Raw genomic sequence first — 16,280 nt, forward strand, 5'->3', positions numbered from 1 at the left:
TAGAAACATAGAAACATAGAAAATAGGTGCAGGAGTAGGCTATTCGGCCCTTCGAGCCTGCACCACCATTCAATAAGATCATGGCTGATCATTCCCTCAGTACCCCTTTCCTGCTTTCTCTCCATACCCCTTGATCCCCTTAGCTGTAAGGGCCATATCTAACTCGTCCTGAATATATCCAATGAACTGGCATCAACAACTCCCTGCGGCATGGAATTCCATCGGTTAACAACTCTCTGAGTGAAGAAGTTTCTCCTCATCTCAATCCTAAATTACATACCCCTTATCCTAAGACTATCTCCCCTGGTTCTGGACTTCCCTAACATCGGGAACAATCTTTCCACATCTAACATGTCCAGTCCTGGCAGAATCTTATACGTTTCTACGAAATGCCCTCTCATCCTTCTAAACTCCAGTGAATAAAGGCCCAGTTGATCCAATCTCTCCTCATATGACAGTCTAGCCATCCCGGGAATCAGTCTGGTGAACCTTTGCTGCACTTTCTCAATAGCAAGAACATTCTTCCACAGATTAGGAGACCAAAAATGAACACAATATTCCAGGTGAGGCCTCAGTAAGGCCCTGTACAACTCCAGTAAAACCTCCATGCTCCTATACTCATATCCCCTAGCTATGAAGGCCAACATACCATTTACCTTCTTCACCACCTGCTATACCTGCATGACCACTTTCAGTGACTGATGTACCATGTCACCCAGGTCTCGTTGCAGCTCCCCTTTTCCTAATCTGCCACCATTCAGATAATATTCTGCTTTTGTGTTTTTGCTCCCAAAATGGATAACCTCACATTTATCCACATTATACTGCATCTGCCATGCATTTTCCCAGTCACCTCACCTGTCCAAATCACCCTGCAGCCTCTTAGTGTCCTCCTCACAGCTCACACTGCCACCCAGTTTAGTGTCATCCACAATCTTGGAGATATTACACTCAATTCCTTCATCTAAATCGTTAATGTATATTATAAAGAACTGGGGTCCCAGCACTGAGCCCTGCGGCACCCCACTAGTCACTGCCTGCCATTCTGAAAAGGACCCATTTATCCCGACTTTCAGCTTCCTGTCTGCCAACCAGTTCTCTATCCACGTCAGTACATTACCCCAATACCATGTGCTTTGATTTTGCACACCAATCTCTTATACGGGACCTTGTCAAAAGCCTTTTGAAAGTACAAATACATCACATCCACTGGTTCTCCCTTGTCCACTCTACTAGTTACATCCTCGCAAAATTCCAGAAAGTTCATCAAACATGATTTCCCTTTCGTAAATCCATGCTGACTTGGTCCGATCCTGTCACTGCTTTCCAAATACGCTGCTATTTCATCCTTAATGATTCCAACATTTTCCCCACTACTGATGTCAGGCTAACCGGTCTATAATTAACTGTTTTCTGTCTCTCTACTTATTTAAAAAGTGGTGTTACATTAGCTATCCTCCAGTCCATAGGAACTGATCCAGACTGTTGGAAAATGATCAACAATGCATCCACTATTTCTAGGGCCACTTCCTTAAGTACTGTGGGATGTAGACTATCAGGCCCCGGGGATTTATCGGTCTTCAATCCCATCAATTTCCCTAACACAATTTCCCATCTAATAAGGTTAGCCTTCAGTTCCTCCTTCTCACTAGACCCACTGTACCTAGTACATTCGGAAGGTTATTTGTGTCTTCCTTCGTGAAGACAAAACCAAAGTATTTGTTCAATTGGTCTGCCATTTCTTTGTTCCCCGTTATAAATTCACCTGAATCCGACTGCAAGGCACCTACGTTTGTCTTCACTAATCTTTTTCTCTTCACATATTTATAGAAGCTTTTGCAGTCAGTTTTTATGTTCCATGCTAGCTTCCTCTCGTACTCTATTATCCCCCTCTTAATTAAACCCTTAGTCTTCCTCTGTTGAATTCTAAATTTCTCCCAGTCCTCAGATTTGTTGCTTTTTCTCGCCAAATTATATGCCTCTTCCTTGGCTTTAACATGATCTTTAATTTCCCTTGTTAGCCATGGTTGAGCCACCTTCCCCATTTTATTTTTACTCCAGACAGGGATGTACAATTGCTGAAGTTCATCCATGTGATCTTTAAATGTTTGCCATTGCCTATCCACCATCAACCCTTTAAGTATCCTTTGCCAGTCTATTCTAGCCAATTCACGCCTCATACCGTCAATGTTACCTTTCCTAAGTTCAGGACCCTAGTTTTCGAATTAACTGTGTCACTCTCCATCTTAATAAAGAATTCTACCATATTATGGTCACTCTTCCCCAAAGGGCCTCGCACAACAAGATTGCTAATTGGTCCCTTCTCATTACACATCACCCAGTCTAGGATGGCCAGCTCTCTAGTTGGTTCCCCGACATATTGGTCAAGAAAACCATCCCTAATACACTCCAGGAAATCCTCCTCCACCGCATTGCTACCAGTTAGGTTAGCCGAATCAATATGTAGATTAAAGTCGCCCATGATAAATGCTGTATCTTTATTGCACACATCCCTTATTTCTTGTTTGATGCTGTCCCCAACCTCAGTACAACTGTTTGGTGGTCTGTACACAACTCCCACTAGCGTTTTCTGCCCTTCGGAATTCCACAGCTCCACCCATACCGATTCCACATCATCCAGGCTAATGTCCCTCCTTACTATTGCATTAATTTCCTCTTTAACCAGCAACGCCACCCCACCTCCTTTTCCTCTCTGCCTATCCTTCCTAAATGTTGAATTCCCTTGGATGTTGAGTTCCCAGCCTTGGTCACCCTGGAGCCATGTCTCCGTGATGTCAATTTCATCATATCCGTTAAATGCTAACTGCGCAGTTAATTTGTCCACCTTATTCCGAATACTCCTCACATTGAGGCACAGAGCCTTCAGGCTTGTATTTCTAACACACTTTGCCCCTTTAGAATGTTTCTGTAATGTGGCCCTTTTTGTTTTTTGACTTGGGTTTCTCTGCCCTCCACTTTTACTTCTCTCCATCCCAGACGGTGTGCTCAGTCCTTGAGTGCCTTGAATGAAGCAAGTAAGTGTCGACGAGGAGAGAGAGAGAGATGGCTCCAAACTGCTGTCTCTTATACCCAAAAAATACTTCTGAATTCTCGCACCAAAAACCAGTCCTTTGCCTGAGGCAGTCCAACTAACAGCAATGAATCACCTCTTCAGCCTGTGCCTTTGTTACTGGGCTGTTCCTGGGGATAAAGGCTCCATCGTCTGGGTGGCCAATTGGCTTCCTTTGACCTGAGGTTCCCGCGCTCCGGGGCTCTCAGTCATTTCGATGGCTTGAGCACTGACCAGTTTACCTGATCTCTCACTGATGGGTTCCCATTACATGACAAAGGGTCCTGCATCAGTCACCTTCCTGCGATTCACCCGCCCACCCGATGTGTATTCCTGTGGAACATGTCTGGACTTATCCCAATCCTCGATCTGCTCTTCTGCAATAACAGAAAATATGGAAAAGCAATGTCCAAAACTTAATGTCCAAAATGTTTACGCTGATGCTGTCGATGTTTCCTCCGATTCTTACCTGTGGTGCAGTGTGTTTGGATGGAGTGTGTGAGTGAGTGAGTGTTGTGCAGTGTGTTTGGGTGGAGTGTGTGAGTGAGTCAGTGTGGTGCAGTGTGTTTGGGTGGAGTGTGTGAGTGAGTGAGTGTGGTGCAGTGTGTTTGGGTGGAGTGTGTGAGTGAGTGTGGTGCAGTGTGTTTGGGTGGAGTGTGTGAGTGAGTCAGTGTGGTGCAGTGTGTTTGGATGGAGTATGTGAGTGAGTCAGTGTGGGCAGTGTGTTTGGATGGAGTGCGTGAGTGAGTGAGTGTGGTGCAGTGTGTTTGGGTGGAGTGTGTGAGTGAGTGAGTGTGGTGCAGTGTGTTTGGGTGTAGTGTGTGAGCGAGTCAGTGTGGTGCAGTGTCTTTCAGTGGAGAGTGTGAGTGAGTGAGTGTGGTGCAATGTGTTTGGGTGGAGTGTGTGAGTGAGTCAGTGTGGTGCAGTGTGTTTGGGTGGAGTGTGTGAGTGAGTGAGTGTGGTGCAGTGTCTTTGGGTGGAATGTGTGAGTGATTGAGTGTGGTGCAATGTGTTTGGGTGATGTGCCTGCCATAGTTGAATAGCTGTCAGTGCCTGCAAGGTGTGATATATGGATGTGAGTTTTGCAGCCATGGTACGGTTGTGAGTGTGAAGTGAAGCTCTGAATGTGAGGTATGAGTGGTGAACGGTAGAGATTGTTGGTAGGTGAGTGATGGGGTGTGGTGTATTGAGCACTGTGAGGCTTGTGGTGCAGATGGTGGGATATGACATTTGCTGAAGCCTTCACTCCCCTTGACCGGCCGTGTGAGGTCATTAAACTTTTTTCGGCACTGGATCCAGTTCCGCGGCATGGCACTGTTGGCCGTGACGTACGCAGTTACCTCTTGCCAGTGGGTTTTAATGGCTTCCTGCCACCCTGCGGGAACAGGAACCCACCTTCTCTCCTTGCCACTACTAATGCCGCGAGACCCTCGGGCTCATTCTCCGTGTTGTTGCTGAGCCATGTCTCCAGCTGCGCTTACAATGAGGTGCTGCTGCATCATTGCACCTCCCCTTTAAGTAATGGAGAGAGACCAGGCCAAACATTACTGGCCATGAGACTGCGCCCGATATTGACCCACTTGTTGAGCACTAAGCCAACCAGCAGTGCGTTTACTGCTGAGATCACCTCTCCAATCATGTAAATGAGCAGGCAGCACAAATTTTGCCTGCTGCCTGCACCACTTTGAATTGCTGCAGCCAAATTGCACTGGCCCATGACACCGCCCGTTTTCAGACGATATCCAATTTCTGGACCTCGACATCTTTTGTATAAATAAAACTCGCATTCTAATCTGAATGGAGGCTGTGTGGTGCCATCTGCTGGCATAATAGGGTATGACACATAACGATCACAGGATGCAGCCTGGGCCTTTTCCTGCTGTGTGTGTGTGTGTGTGGGGCTCTGTACCACACCGACTGTGATCAGCTGACGCAGCACAGGCCGGGCATGGAGCCTGGGCCCTTGCTGCTGTGTGTGGCCCAACTAACGATGGATCTGTTTGGGAGCGGCTTCAAGGGCACATAGAGCTCCATTGACTGTTTTTGTTGTGTCTGATCCCCAGGTTGGAAACTTATTTGGGAACAAACGATCCACAGTTATCACACTGCACAATGGAGCCTTCAATACCTCATCTGGCGTGTTTCTGCTGGTCAAGGTGAGAGGTGCAGGCAGCAAACTAGCTTATAAAAACAGATGGATTCAAACTGTACTCACTGCCTGGCTTAACATCCAGCTCAGAGGACCAGAGGGTGAAAGGTCAGGGCCTGACCTACTGACCCCACCCAGTGTTATCCATCAGAGCGAGGAGCCCTTCACTCCCTCTGTCTGGGGGAGAGGGAGAGGAGAGAGGAGAGAGTTCTGGCTGTAGAGAGGGAGAGAAGAGAAAGAGAGGGGGCGAAGAGGGAGAGAGAGGTGGAGAGAGAGAGTGCGAGAGAGGGGGCACACGGAGAAAGAGAGGGAAGGGTTCAGTGTGAGATCAGGGAGGGTGCGGGGTGAGGGGTATGGGAGAGAGAGAGGGGAGGGTGCGGAGTGAGGGGTGTGGGAGAGAGAGAGGGGAGGTGCGGAGTGAGATCAGGGAGGGTGTGGGGTGGGATAGGGGAGAGATAAAGGGGGAATGAGGGGCGAGAGATAAAGGGGGGTGTGGGGGGAGAGATAAAGGGGAGAGTGCGGAGTGGTGTCAGGCGAGATCTGCTGTTAATGGTCACTTCTTGTTTTATTGCGTCCCACCCTTTCTCCCTGTAGGTGTTGTACGAGGCTGGCTTCTCCCTGAGGCCCATGTTCCTGTTCATCAGCTGCCTGAGCTGCTTGCAAATCCTGCGTACCTGCCTCCTGCTCCCCCGCACACACATTCCCTATCCCCTGCCTGAGGAGTACAGCTACGGGTAAGGAGAGCAGGCAGAGTGAGTTACAGCATGGAATCTAATCCAGGGGTTTGGGGGATTATATAGAATAACAAATACCTGGGAGTGAGTTATAGGCTGGGATCTAATCAAGGTGCTCGGTGTGGTTTATATATAGAATACAGGTACAACGTCCCGAATCCGGAAACCTCGTCACCGAGGCCATTCCGGTTTTCGGGTTTTTCCGGATTTCGGAGAAGAAAATCCGACGTTCCAAATCCAGACACCCCTGGGCCGAGTTTCGGGTATTTCTGGATTTTGGAGACAATCCGACGTCCCGAATCCAGAAATATAATCCAGAAAATTGCTGCAACTATATTACAGTTGTAAGGTGACCAGGACTGGGAACTGAATATTCAGGGATATTTGACAATTCGGAAGGACAGACAGAAAGGAAAAGGAGGTGGGGTAGCACTGTTAATAAAAGATGAGAACAGTGTGTTAGTGAGAAACGATATTGGTTCAGATGATCAAGATGCTAAATCAGTTTGGGCGGAGATAAAGAATATTAAGGGGAAAAAGTCGCAGGTGGGTGTAGTCGATAAGCTCCCTAACAGTAGCTACACTGTTGGATGGAGTATAAATCAAGAAATAATGGAGGCTTGTAATAAAGGAACGGCAATAATCATGGATGATTTTAACGTTCATATTGATTGGACAAGGCAAATTGTCTAGGGTAGCCTTGAGGAAGAGTTCATAGAGTGTATCCAGGATAGTTTCCCTCAACAGTACATTGCAGAACCAACCAAGGAGCAGGCTATCTTCGATCTGGTACTGTGTAACAAGACAGGATTAATAAATGATCCTTTAGGAATGAGGACCATAACATGGTTGAATTTCAAATTCAGTTGGAGGGTGAGAAAGTTAGTTCTCAAACTAGGGTTTTGATCTTAAATCAAGGAGACTACAAAGGTATGAGGGCAGAGTTGGCTCAAGTGGACTGGGAACATAGATTAAAGTGTAGGACGGTTGATGAGCAGTGGCATCAAATTGAAAACAAGGGCATACAATGTGGCCAAGACTAGTGGGAGGCCAGAGGATTGGAAACATAGAAACATAGAAAATAGGTGCGGGAGTTGGCCATTCGGCCCTTCGAGCCTGCACTGCCATTCAATAAGATCATGTCTGATCATGCAACTTCAGTACCCCTTTCCTGCTTTCTCTCCATACCCCTTGATCTCTTTAGCCGCATCAACAACTCTCTGCGGCAGGAAATTCCACAGGTTAACAACTCACTGAGTGAAGAACTTCCTTCTCATCTCAGTCCTAAATGGCTTACCCCTTATCCTAAGACTATGTCCCCTTGTTCTGGATTTCGCCAATACCGGGAACATTCTTCCCGCATCTAACCTGTCCAGTCCCGTCAGAATCTTATACATTTCTATAAGATCCCCTCTCATCTTTCTGAACTCCAGTGAATAAAGGCCCAGTTGATCCAGTCTCTCCTCATATGTCAGTCCACTTTTAAAAGCCAGCAAAGAACGACTAAAACATTGATAAAGCGAGGGATGATAGATTTTGAAAATTAACTAGCACAAAATATAAAAACAGATAGTAAGAGTTTCTACAGGTACATAAAAAGGAAGAGTGGCTAAAGTAAATGTTGGTCCCCTAGAGGTGAGACTGGGGAATTAATAATGGAGAACAGGAAAATGCCAGAGACATTGAACAAATATTTTGCTTCAGTCTTCATGGTAGAAGACATTAAAAACATCCCAATCGTGGATAATTAAGGGGTTATAGGGATGGAGGAACTTAATACAATCACAATCACTAATGAAGTAGTACTCGGTAAAATAATGGGACTAAAGGCTGACAAGTCCCCTGGACCTGATGGCTTACATCCTAGGGTATTAAAAGAAGTGGCTGCAGAGATAGTGGATGCATTTGTTGTAATCTACCAAAATTCCCTGCCTTCTGGGGAGTCCCAGCGGATTGTAAAAATGCGAATGTAACGCCCCTATTTAAAAAAGGAGGCAGACAAAAAGCAGGAAACTATCGAAGAGTTAGTCTAACATCTGTCATTGGGAAAATGCTAGAATCCATTATTAAGGAAGCAGTAGCAGGACATTTGGAGAAGCATGATTCAATCAAGCAGAGTCAGGTCAGCATGGTTTTATTAAAGATAAATCATGCTGGAATTCTTTGAGAATGTAACGAGCAGGGTGGATAAGGAGGAACCACTGGATGTGATGCATTTGGATTTCCAGAAGGCATTCGATAAGGTGCCACATAAAAGGTTACTGCACAAGACAAAAGTTCACGGGGATGGGGGTAATATATTAGCATGGATGGAGGATTGGCCAACTAACAGAAAGCAGAGAGTCAGGATAAATGGGTAATTTTCTGGTTGGTAAACAGTGACTAATGGGGTGCCGCAGGGATCAGTGCTGGGTCCTCAACTATTTACAATCTATATTAATGACTTGGATGAATGGACCAAATGTAATGTAGCCAATTTGTTGATTATACAAAGATGGGTGGGAAAGCAAATGGTGAGGAGTACACAAAAAATCTGCAAAGGGATACAGACAGGCTAAGTGAGTGGGCAAAAATTTGGCAGATGTAATATAACGTGGGAAAATGTGAGGTTATCCATTTTGGCAGAAAAAATAGAAAAGCAAATTATAATTTAAATGGAGAAAAATTATAAAGTGCTGCAGTTCAGATGGACCTGGGGTCCTTGTGCATGAAACACAAAAAGTTAGTATGCAGGTACATCAAGTCATCATCATCATAGGCAGTCCCTCGAACGAGAATGACTTGCTTCCATGAGTCCACAGGTGTTTCGATGAAGGACCCAATGTTCCAGTCCTGAACTCCAATTGAGGGGGTGGAAGATGCCTGTGCATGAATTTTTTTAATATATGGTGACCGTTGCACACCAGCCACCACACGGGTTTGACAGAGCTAGGTCTTGGTCCAGTTGCAAGGAGTAACCAAGGCGACTGGAGACCTGCTCTGCTGCACGGATCGAGCGCATGCATATCGCCTTGGCTCTTCTGGGCTCCGTACCCTCATCTGCTGCACCTCCGCCATAATCTCTCACTGCTCCTCCGCCATAAACATTCACCGCATCTCGCCACAAACACTCGCCGCTCATCCGCCCCGACCTTCCCACTCCTCTGTACCTCGGCTCTGCCGATGTTCCTGCCAATGCTCCAAAACGGCAACCAGGGTTTGATGACGTCACCTAGGTGCCCATCTCAAAATCCTTGGAGCAGCTCGCAATGGTAATCAGGAAGGCAAATGGAATGTTGGCCTTTATTGCAAGGGAGATGAAGTATAAAAGCAGAGAAGTCCTGCTATAACTGCACAGGATATTGGTGAGGCCACACCTGAAGTATTGAGTACAGTTTTGGTCTCCTTATTTAAGGAAGGATATACTTGCATTGGAGGCTGTTCAGAGAAGGTTCACTAGCATGAGTCCGGAAATGAGGGGGTTGACTTATTAAGATAGGGGTTGGGCCTATACATGTTGGAGTTCAGAAGAATAAGAGGTGATCTTATCGAAACATATAAGATAATGAGGGGGCTCGACAAGGTGGATGCAGAGAGGATATTTCCACTCATAGGAGAAACTAAAACTAGGGGACATAGTCTCAGAATAAGGGGCCGCCCATTTAAAACTGAGATGTGGAGGCATTTCTACTCTCAGAGGATTGCAAATCTATGGAATTCTCTGCCCCAGAGAGCTGTGGAGGCTGGGTCATTGAATTTATTTCAGGCGGAGATAGACAGATTTTTGAGTAATAAGGGAGTAAACGATTATGTGGAGCGGGCAGCGAAGTGGAGCTGAGCCCATGATCAGATCAGCCATGAACTTATTGAAATTAGGGCAGGCAACAAGGTAGGTTTTAAGGAGAAACTTGAAGGAGTAAAGAGAGGTAGAGAAGCGGAGAGGTTTAGGCAGGGAGTTCCAGAGCTTAGGATCTAGACAACAGAAGGCATGGCCACCAATGGCTGAGCGATTATAATCAGGGATGCTCAAAGAGAACAGAATTAGTGGAGCGCAGATATCTCGGGGGGTTGTGGGGCTGAAGGAGATTAAAGAGATAGGGAGGGGCGAGTGCCATGGAAGGATTTGAAAACGATGAGAATTTTATAATCAAGGCATTGCTTAACGGGGAGCCAATGTTGGTCAGCGAGCACAGCGGTGATGGGTGAGCGGGACTTGGTGCGAGTTAGGACACTGGCAGCCGAGTTTTGGATCACCTCTAGTATACGTAGGATAGAATGTAGGAGACCAGCCAGGAGTGCATTGGAATAATCAAGTCTAGAGGTAATAAAGGCATGGGTGAGCTGCGGCAAGGCCGGAGACAGGCAATGTTACGGAGGTGGAAATTGTTAATTTTAGTTATACAGTGGATATGTGGTCGAAAGCTCATTTCAGGGTCAAATATGACACCAAGGTTGTAAACAGTGTGATTCAGCCTCAGACAGAGGAAGGGGAGAGGAATGGAGTTAATGGCTAGGGACCGGAGTTTGTGGCAGGTACTAAAAACAATGGCTTTGGTCTTCCCAATATTTAATTGGAGATAATTTCTGCTCATCCAGAACTGGATGTTGGACAAGCAGTCTGACAATTTAGAGACTGTGGAGGGGTCGAGGGAAGGGAAGTGAGGTAGAGCTGGGTTTCATCAGCGTACATGTGAAACTGTGGCTGTGTTTTCAGATGATGTCGCCAAAGGGTAACATGCAGACGAGAAATAGGAGGGGGCCAATGATAGATCCTTAGAGGACACCAGAGGTAACTATGCAAGGGCGGGAAGAGAAGCCATTGCAGGTGATTCTTTGGCTACAATTAGATAGATAAGAATGGAACCAAGCAAGTGCAGGCCCACCCAGCTGGACGACGATGGAGAGGCGTTAGAGAAGGATAGATTGGTCAAATGTGTCAAAGGCTGAAGACAACTCAGGAAGGAGGAGCAGGGATGTAATTTGTGACTTTGATGAGAGCTGTTTCGGTACTGTGGTAGTCATGGATACTGGATTGGAGGGATTTAAACATGGAATTGAGGGAAAGATGGGCACGGAGTTGGGAGGCGACAACACGTTCAAGAACTTTGGCGAGGAAAGGGAGGTTGGCGATGGGGTGGTAGCTTGCAAACAAAGTGGGGTCAAGGGTTGTTTTTTTTGAGGAGAAGGGTGGTGACGGCAGATTTGAGGGAGAGGGGGACAGTACCTGAGGAGAGAGAACCGTTAACAATGTCAGCTAACATGGGAGACAGAAAAGGAAGTTGGGTGGTCAGCAGTTTGGTGGGAATAGGGTCAAGGGAGCAGGAAGTGGGTCTCATGGACAGGATGAGCTCAGAGTGGTCATGAGGAGAGATTGGAGAGAAACTGGAGAAAGATGTGAGGACAGGAGGGATCCTTAGAGGAAGTTTGGCCCACTGGGCTAGGGGAAGGAAAGGCAGAGGCGGCTGAACGGACGGTCTCGAACTTAGAGGCAAAGAAGTCCATGAGCTCCTCACACTTATTGTCAGAGGTGGAGGTGGAGACTGGGGAGAAGGGTTTAAAAAGACGGTTAGCAGTGGAGAATAGAAGCCGGGGTTTAGCTTTACATTTCAGAAGATTCTGGAGTCGTGAGCAATTTTGGCAGATGAGAGCAGGACACGATTATGCTTTATCTGGTCCAGCCAGATCTGGCGGTGAATGGTTAAACCAGTTGTCTGCCACGTCTGTTCAAGTCTACGTCCCTTGGACTTAAGGGAGCGAAGATCAAGTCTGTACCACGGGGAATGGCCAGGGTGAGAATAATTGTTTTATAGCTGTGTCTATTTGTCCTAACTGAAAATCAGCTGTTTCTCTAATTGACTCTCCATTTTCATATCACCTATTGCTGATTGGTCCCCTTGGAGGATAAGCCACAGCCTGAAGTTCCTTTGGAATGTGTAATTGGAACCATCTAGCCCAAGTTCTGAGTGACTTTCCAATTTGTAATTCGATCCATTTTGAGTTCAGAAGCCACTGAGGATAGATCTCCCCAAAAGTCTCCAAGTTCCAACCGAAGTCCCTTGCCCCAGCGTAAGTGCTGCCTCTGCCAACTGAAGACCCTTACCCCGGCACATGTGCTTCCTCCCACAGCTGAAGCCCTGACCCAGCGCAAGTGCATCCCTCCACCAGCTGAAGACTCTTGCCCCAGCACATGTGCTACCTCCCACAGCTGAAGCCCTGACCCAGTGCAAGTGCATCCCTCCGCCAGCTGAAGACTCTTGCCCCAGCACATGTGCTACCTCCCACTGCCAAGTTCCAGCCGAAATTGCTTACCCCAGCGCAAGACCATACCCCCACATTGTCCAACGCCCCCCCCCCCCACTGCCCCCATAGGTGGAGCATTGTCAGCAGATTGTTAAGGGATTTATTGGGTATGAAGTCAATAGTGACAGTGTCGTGACTTATTGATTTTAACCACCCGAACGGTATCCCTTGTAACACTCGCACCGAGCTTGCAGGCACCAGGGGCTTGGAAGAACCAGGGCTCAGCGAGCGACGGGTTCAGAGGCTCGGCGGATGCGTTCGGCTGTAACGTGGTGTTGGACACATGCGCAGAAAAGGCTAAGAGACTTAGAAACAGAGAAAATAGGTGCAGGAGTAGGTCAGTCGGCCCTTCGAGCCTGCACCGCCATTTAATAAGATCATGGCTGATCATTCCCTTAGTATCCCTTTCCTGCTTTCTCTCCATACCTCTTGATCGCTTTAGCCGAAAGGGTCATATTTAACTCCCTTTTGAATATATCCAATGAACTGGTATCAACAACTCTCTGCGGTAGGGAATTCCACAGATTAACAACTGTCTGAGTGAAGAAGTTTCTCCTCATCTCAGTTCTAAATGGCCTACCCCTTATCCTAAGACTGTGTACCCTGGTTCTTGACTTCCCCATCATCGGGAACATTCTTCCCGCATCTAACCTGTCTAGTCCCGTCAGAATCTTATAAGTTTCTATGAGATCCCCTCTCTTCCTTCTAAACTCCAGTGTATAAACACCCAGTTGATTCAATTTCTGCTCATGTGTCAGTTCCGCCATCCTGGGAATCAGTCTGGTGAATATTTGCTGCACTCCCTCAATAGCAAGAACGTCCTTCCACAGATTAGGAGACCAAAACTGAAAACAATATTCCAGGTGAGACCTCACCAAGGCCCTGTACAAATGCAGTAAGACCTCCCTGCTCTTATACTCAAATTCCCAAGCTATGAAGGCCAACATACCATTTACCTTCTTCACGGCCTGCTGTACCTGCATGCCAACTTTCAATGACTGATGAACCATGACACCAAGGTCTCATTGCACCTTCACCTTTCCTAATTTGCCGCCATTCAGATAATATTCTGCCTTCGTGTTTTTGCCTGCAAATTGGATAAGATCACATTTATCCACATTGTACTGCATCTGCCATGCCTTTGCCCACTCACCTAACCTGTCCAATCACCCTGCAGCCTTTTAGCATTCTCCTCACAGCTCACACCGCCACCCAGTTTAGTGTCATCTGCAAACTTGGAGATACTACACTCAATTCATTCATCTAAGTCATTAATGTATGTTGTAAAGAGTTGGTATCCCAGCACTGAGCCCTGCGGCACTCCACTAGTCACTGCCTGCCATTCCGACTCTTTGCTTCCTGTCTGCCAACCAGTTCTCTATCCATGTCGGTACATTACCCCCAATACCATGTGCTTTGATTTTGCACACCAATCTCTCGTGTGAGACCTTGTCAAAAGCCTTTTGAAAGTCCAAATACACCACATCCACTGGTTCCCCTTTGTCCACTCTGCGAGTTGCATCCTCAAAAAATTCCAGAAGATTTGTCAAGCATGTTTTCCATTTCATAAATCCATGCTGACTTGGACCGATCCTGTCACTGCTTTCCAAATGTGCTGCTATTTTATCTTTAATAATTCGTTCCAACATTTTCCCTACTACTGATGTCAGGCTAACCGGTCTATAATTACCCGTTTTCTCTCTCCCTCCGTTTTTAAACAATGACGTTACAATAGTTACCCTCCAGTCCAAAGGTACTGATCCAGATTCGATAGACTGTTGGAAAATGATCACCAATGCATCCACTATTTCTATGGCCACTTCCTTAAATACTCATGGATGCAGACTATCTGGCCCCGGGGATTTATGAGCCTTGAATCCCATCAATTTCCCTTACACAATTTCCCGCTTTATAAGGATATACTTCAGTTCCTCCTCCTCACGAGACCCTCGGTCCCCTAGTATTTCCGGAAGGTTATTTGTGTCTTCCTTCATGAAAACAGAACCAAAGTATTTGTTTAACTGGTCTGCCATTTCTTTGTTCCCCAATAAAAATTCACCTGAACCTGACTACAAGGGACCTACATTTGTTTTCATTAATTTTTTTCTCTTCACATATGTATAGAAGCTTTTGCAGTAAGTTTTTATGTTCCCAGCAAGCTTCCCCTCATACTCTATTTTCCCCTTCCTAATTAAACCCTTTGTTCTCCTCTGCTGTATTCCAAAATTCTCCCAGTCCAAAGGTATGCTGTTTTTTCTGGCCAATTTATATGCCTCTTCCTTGGATTTAACATTATCCTGAATTTCCCTTGTTAGCCATGGTTGAGCTACCTTCCCCGTTTTATTTTTACTCCAGACAGGGATGTCCAATTGTTGAAGTTCATCCATGTGAGCTTTAAATGTTTGCCATTGCCTGTCCACCATCAACCTTTTAAGTATCACTAGCCAGTCTATTCTAGCCAATTCACCTCTCATACCATTGAAGTTATCTTTCCCCAAGTTCAGGACCCTTGTCTCTGAATTAACTGTGTCACTCTCCATCTTAATAAAGAATTCTACCATATTATGGTCTCTCTTCCTCAAGGGGCCTCACACAACAATTAATTAGTCCTTTCTCATTACACATCACCCAGCCTCGGATGGCCGGCCCTCTAGTTGGTTCCTTGATATATTGGTTCTGAAAACCATCCCTAATACACTCCAGGAAATCCTCCTCCAACGTATTGCTACCAGTTTGGTTAGTCCAGTCAATATGTAGATTAAAGTCGCCCATGATAACTGCTGTATCTTTATTGCACACATCCCTAATTTCTTGTTTGATGCTGTCCGCATCCTCATTACTACTATTTGGTGATCTGTCCACAACTCCCACTAGCGGTTTCTGCCCTTTGGTATTCCATAGCTCCACCCATACAGATTCCATATCATCCAAGCTAATGTCCTTCCTTACTATTGCATTAATTTCCTCTTCAACCAGCAACGTCACCCCACCTCCTTTTCCTTTCTGTCTATCCTTCCTAAATGTTGAATACCCCTGGATGTTGAGTTCCCAGCCTTGGTCACCTGGAGCCATGTCTCCGTGATGCCAATTATATCATATCGGTTAATTGCTATCTGCGCATTTAATTCGTCCACCTTATTTCGAATAATCCTCGCATTGAGGCACAGCCCCTTCAGGCTTGTCTTTTTAACACCCTTTGCCCCTTTAGGATTTTGCTGTAATGTGGCCATTTTTGCTTTTTGCCTTGGGTTTCTCTGTGCTCCACTTTTACTTTTCTTCTTTCTATCTTTTGCTTCTGCTCCCATTCTACTTCCCTCTGTCTCCCTATATAGGTTCCCATCCACCTGCAATATTAGTTTAACCCCTCCACAACAGCACGAGCAAACACTCCCCCTAGGACATTGGTTCCGGTCCTGCCCAGGTGCAGACCGTCCAGTTTGTACTGGTCCCACCTCCCCCAGAACCAGTTCCAATGTACCAGGAATTTGAATCCCTCCCTTCTGCACCACTCCTCAAGCTACGTATTCACCTGAGCTATCCTGCAATTCCTACTCTGACTAGCATGTGGCACTGGTAGCAATCCTGAAATTACTACTTTTGAGGTCCTACTTTTTAATTTAGCTCCTAGCTCCCTAAATTCGTCTTGTAGGACCTCATCCCATTTTTACCTATATCATTGGTACCTATATGCACCATGACAACTGTATGTTCAAACTCCCTCTTCAAAATGTCCTGCACCCTCTCTGAGACATCCTTGACCCTTGCACCAGGGAGGCAACATACCATCGTGGAGTTGGAATTGCGCTGGGGGAGGGGCGGAGTCGGTGATATTTTCCTAACTCTTGCGTTGGGAGACACATGTGCAGAAGGGAGACTTAGTACAAATAGCTACTCCGTTGTTTCAACAGGGACGAGAGCATCAATGGTGGTGGTGAGGGTGTGAATTACAAACTGGAATCTAATTGAGGAATTTGGGGTTGTTTATATAGAGCATAACAGATACCCCGGAGTTTAACAGGCTAGAATCTAATCGATGATCATTTATATA

The 16,280-nt window shown here is 46.2% G+C and overlaps 1 protein-coding gene across 1 annotated transcript in view; it reads left to right on the plus strand.

Moving 5' to 3' along the window:
• Window positions 1-16,280, plus strand: part of LOC139266691 (equilibrative nucleobase transporter 1-like) — an 81,387-nt gene that overhangs the window by 38,301 nt on the left and 26,806 nt on the right. Inside the window, exons 5-7 of the mRNA XM_070884281.1 lie at window positions 5,134-5,226; window positions 5,814-5,953; window positions 6,090-6,297. Of these exons, the coding sequence (XP_070740382.1) occupies window positions 5,134-5,226; window positions 5,814-5,953; window positions 6,090-6,297 (441 nt within the window). The remainder of the gene's footprint in view (window positions 1-5,133; window positions 5,227-5,813; window positions 5,954-6,089; window positions 6,298-16,280) is intronic.

The sequence above is a fragment of the Pristiophorus japonicus genome, chromosome 7 (assembly GCF_044704955.1).
Source record: "Pristiophorus japonicus isolate sPriJap1 chromosome 7, sPriJap1.hap1, whole genome shotgun sequence".
NCBI classification, from domain to species: domain Eukaryota; kingdom Metazoa; phylum Chordata; class Chondrichthyes; family Pristiophoridae; genus Pristiophorus; species Pristiophorus japonicus.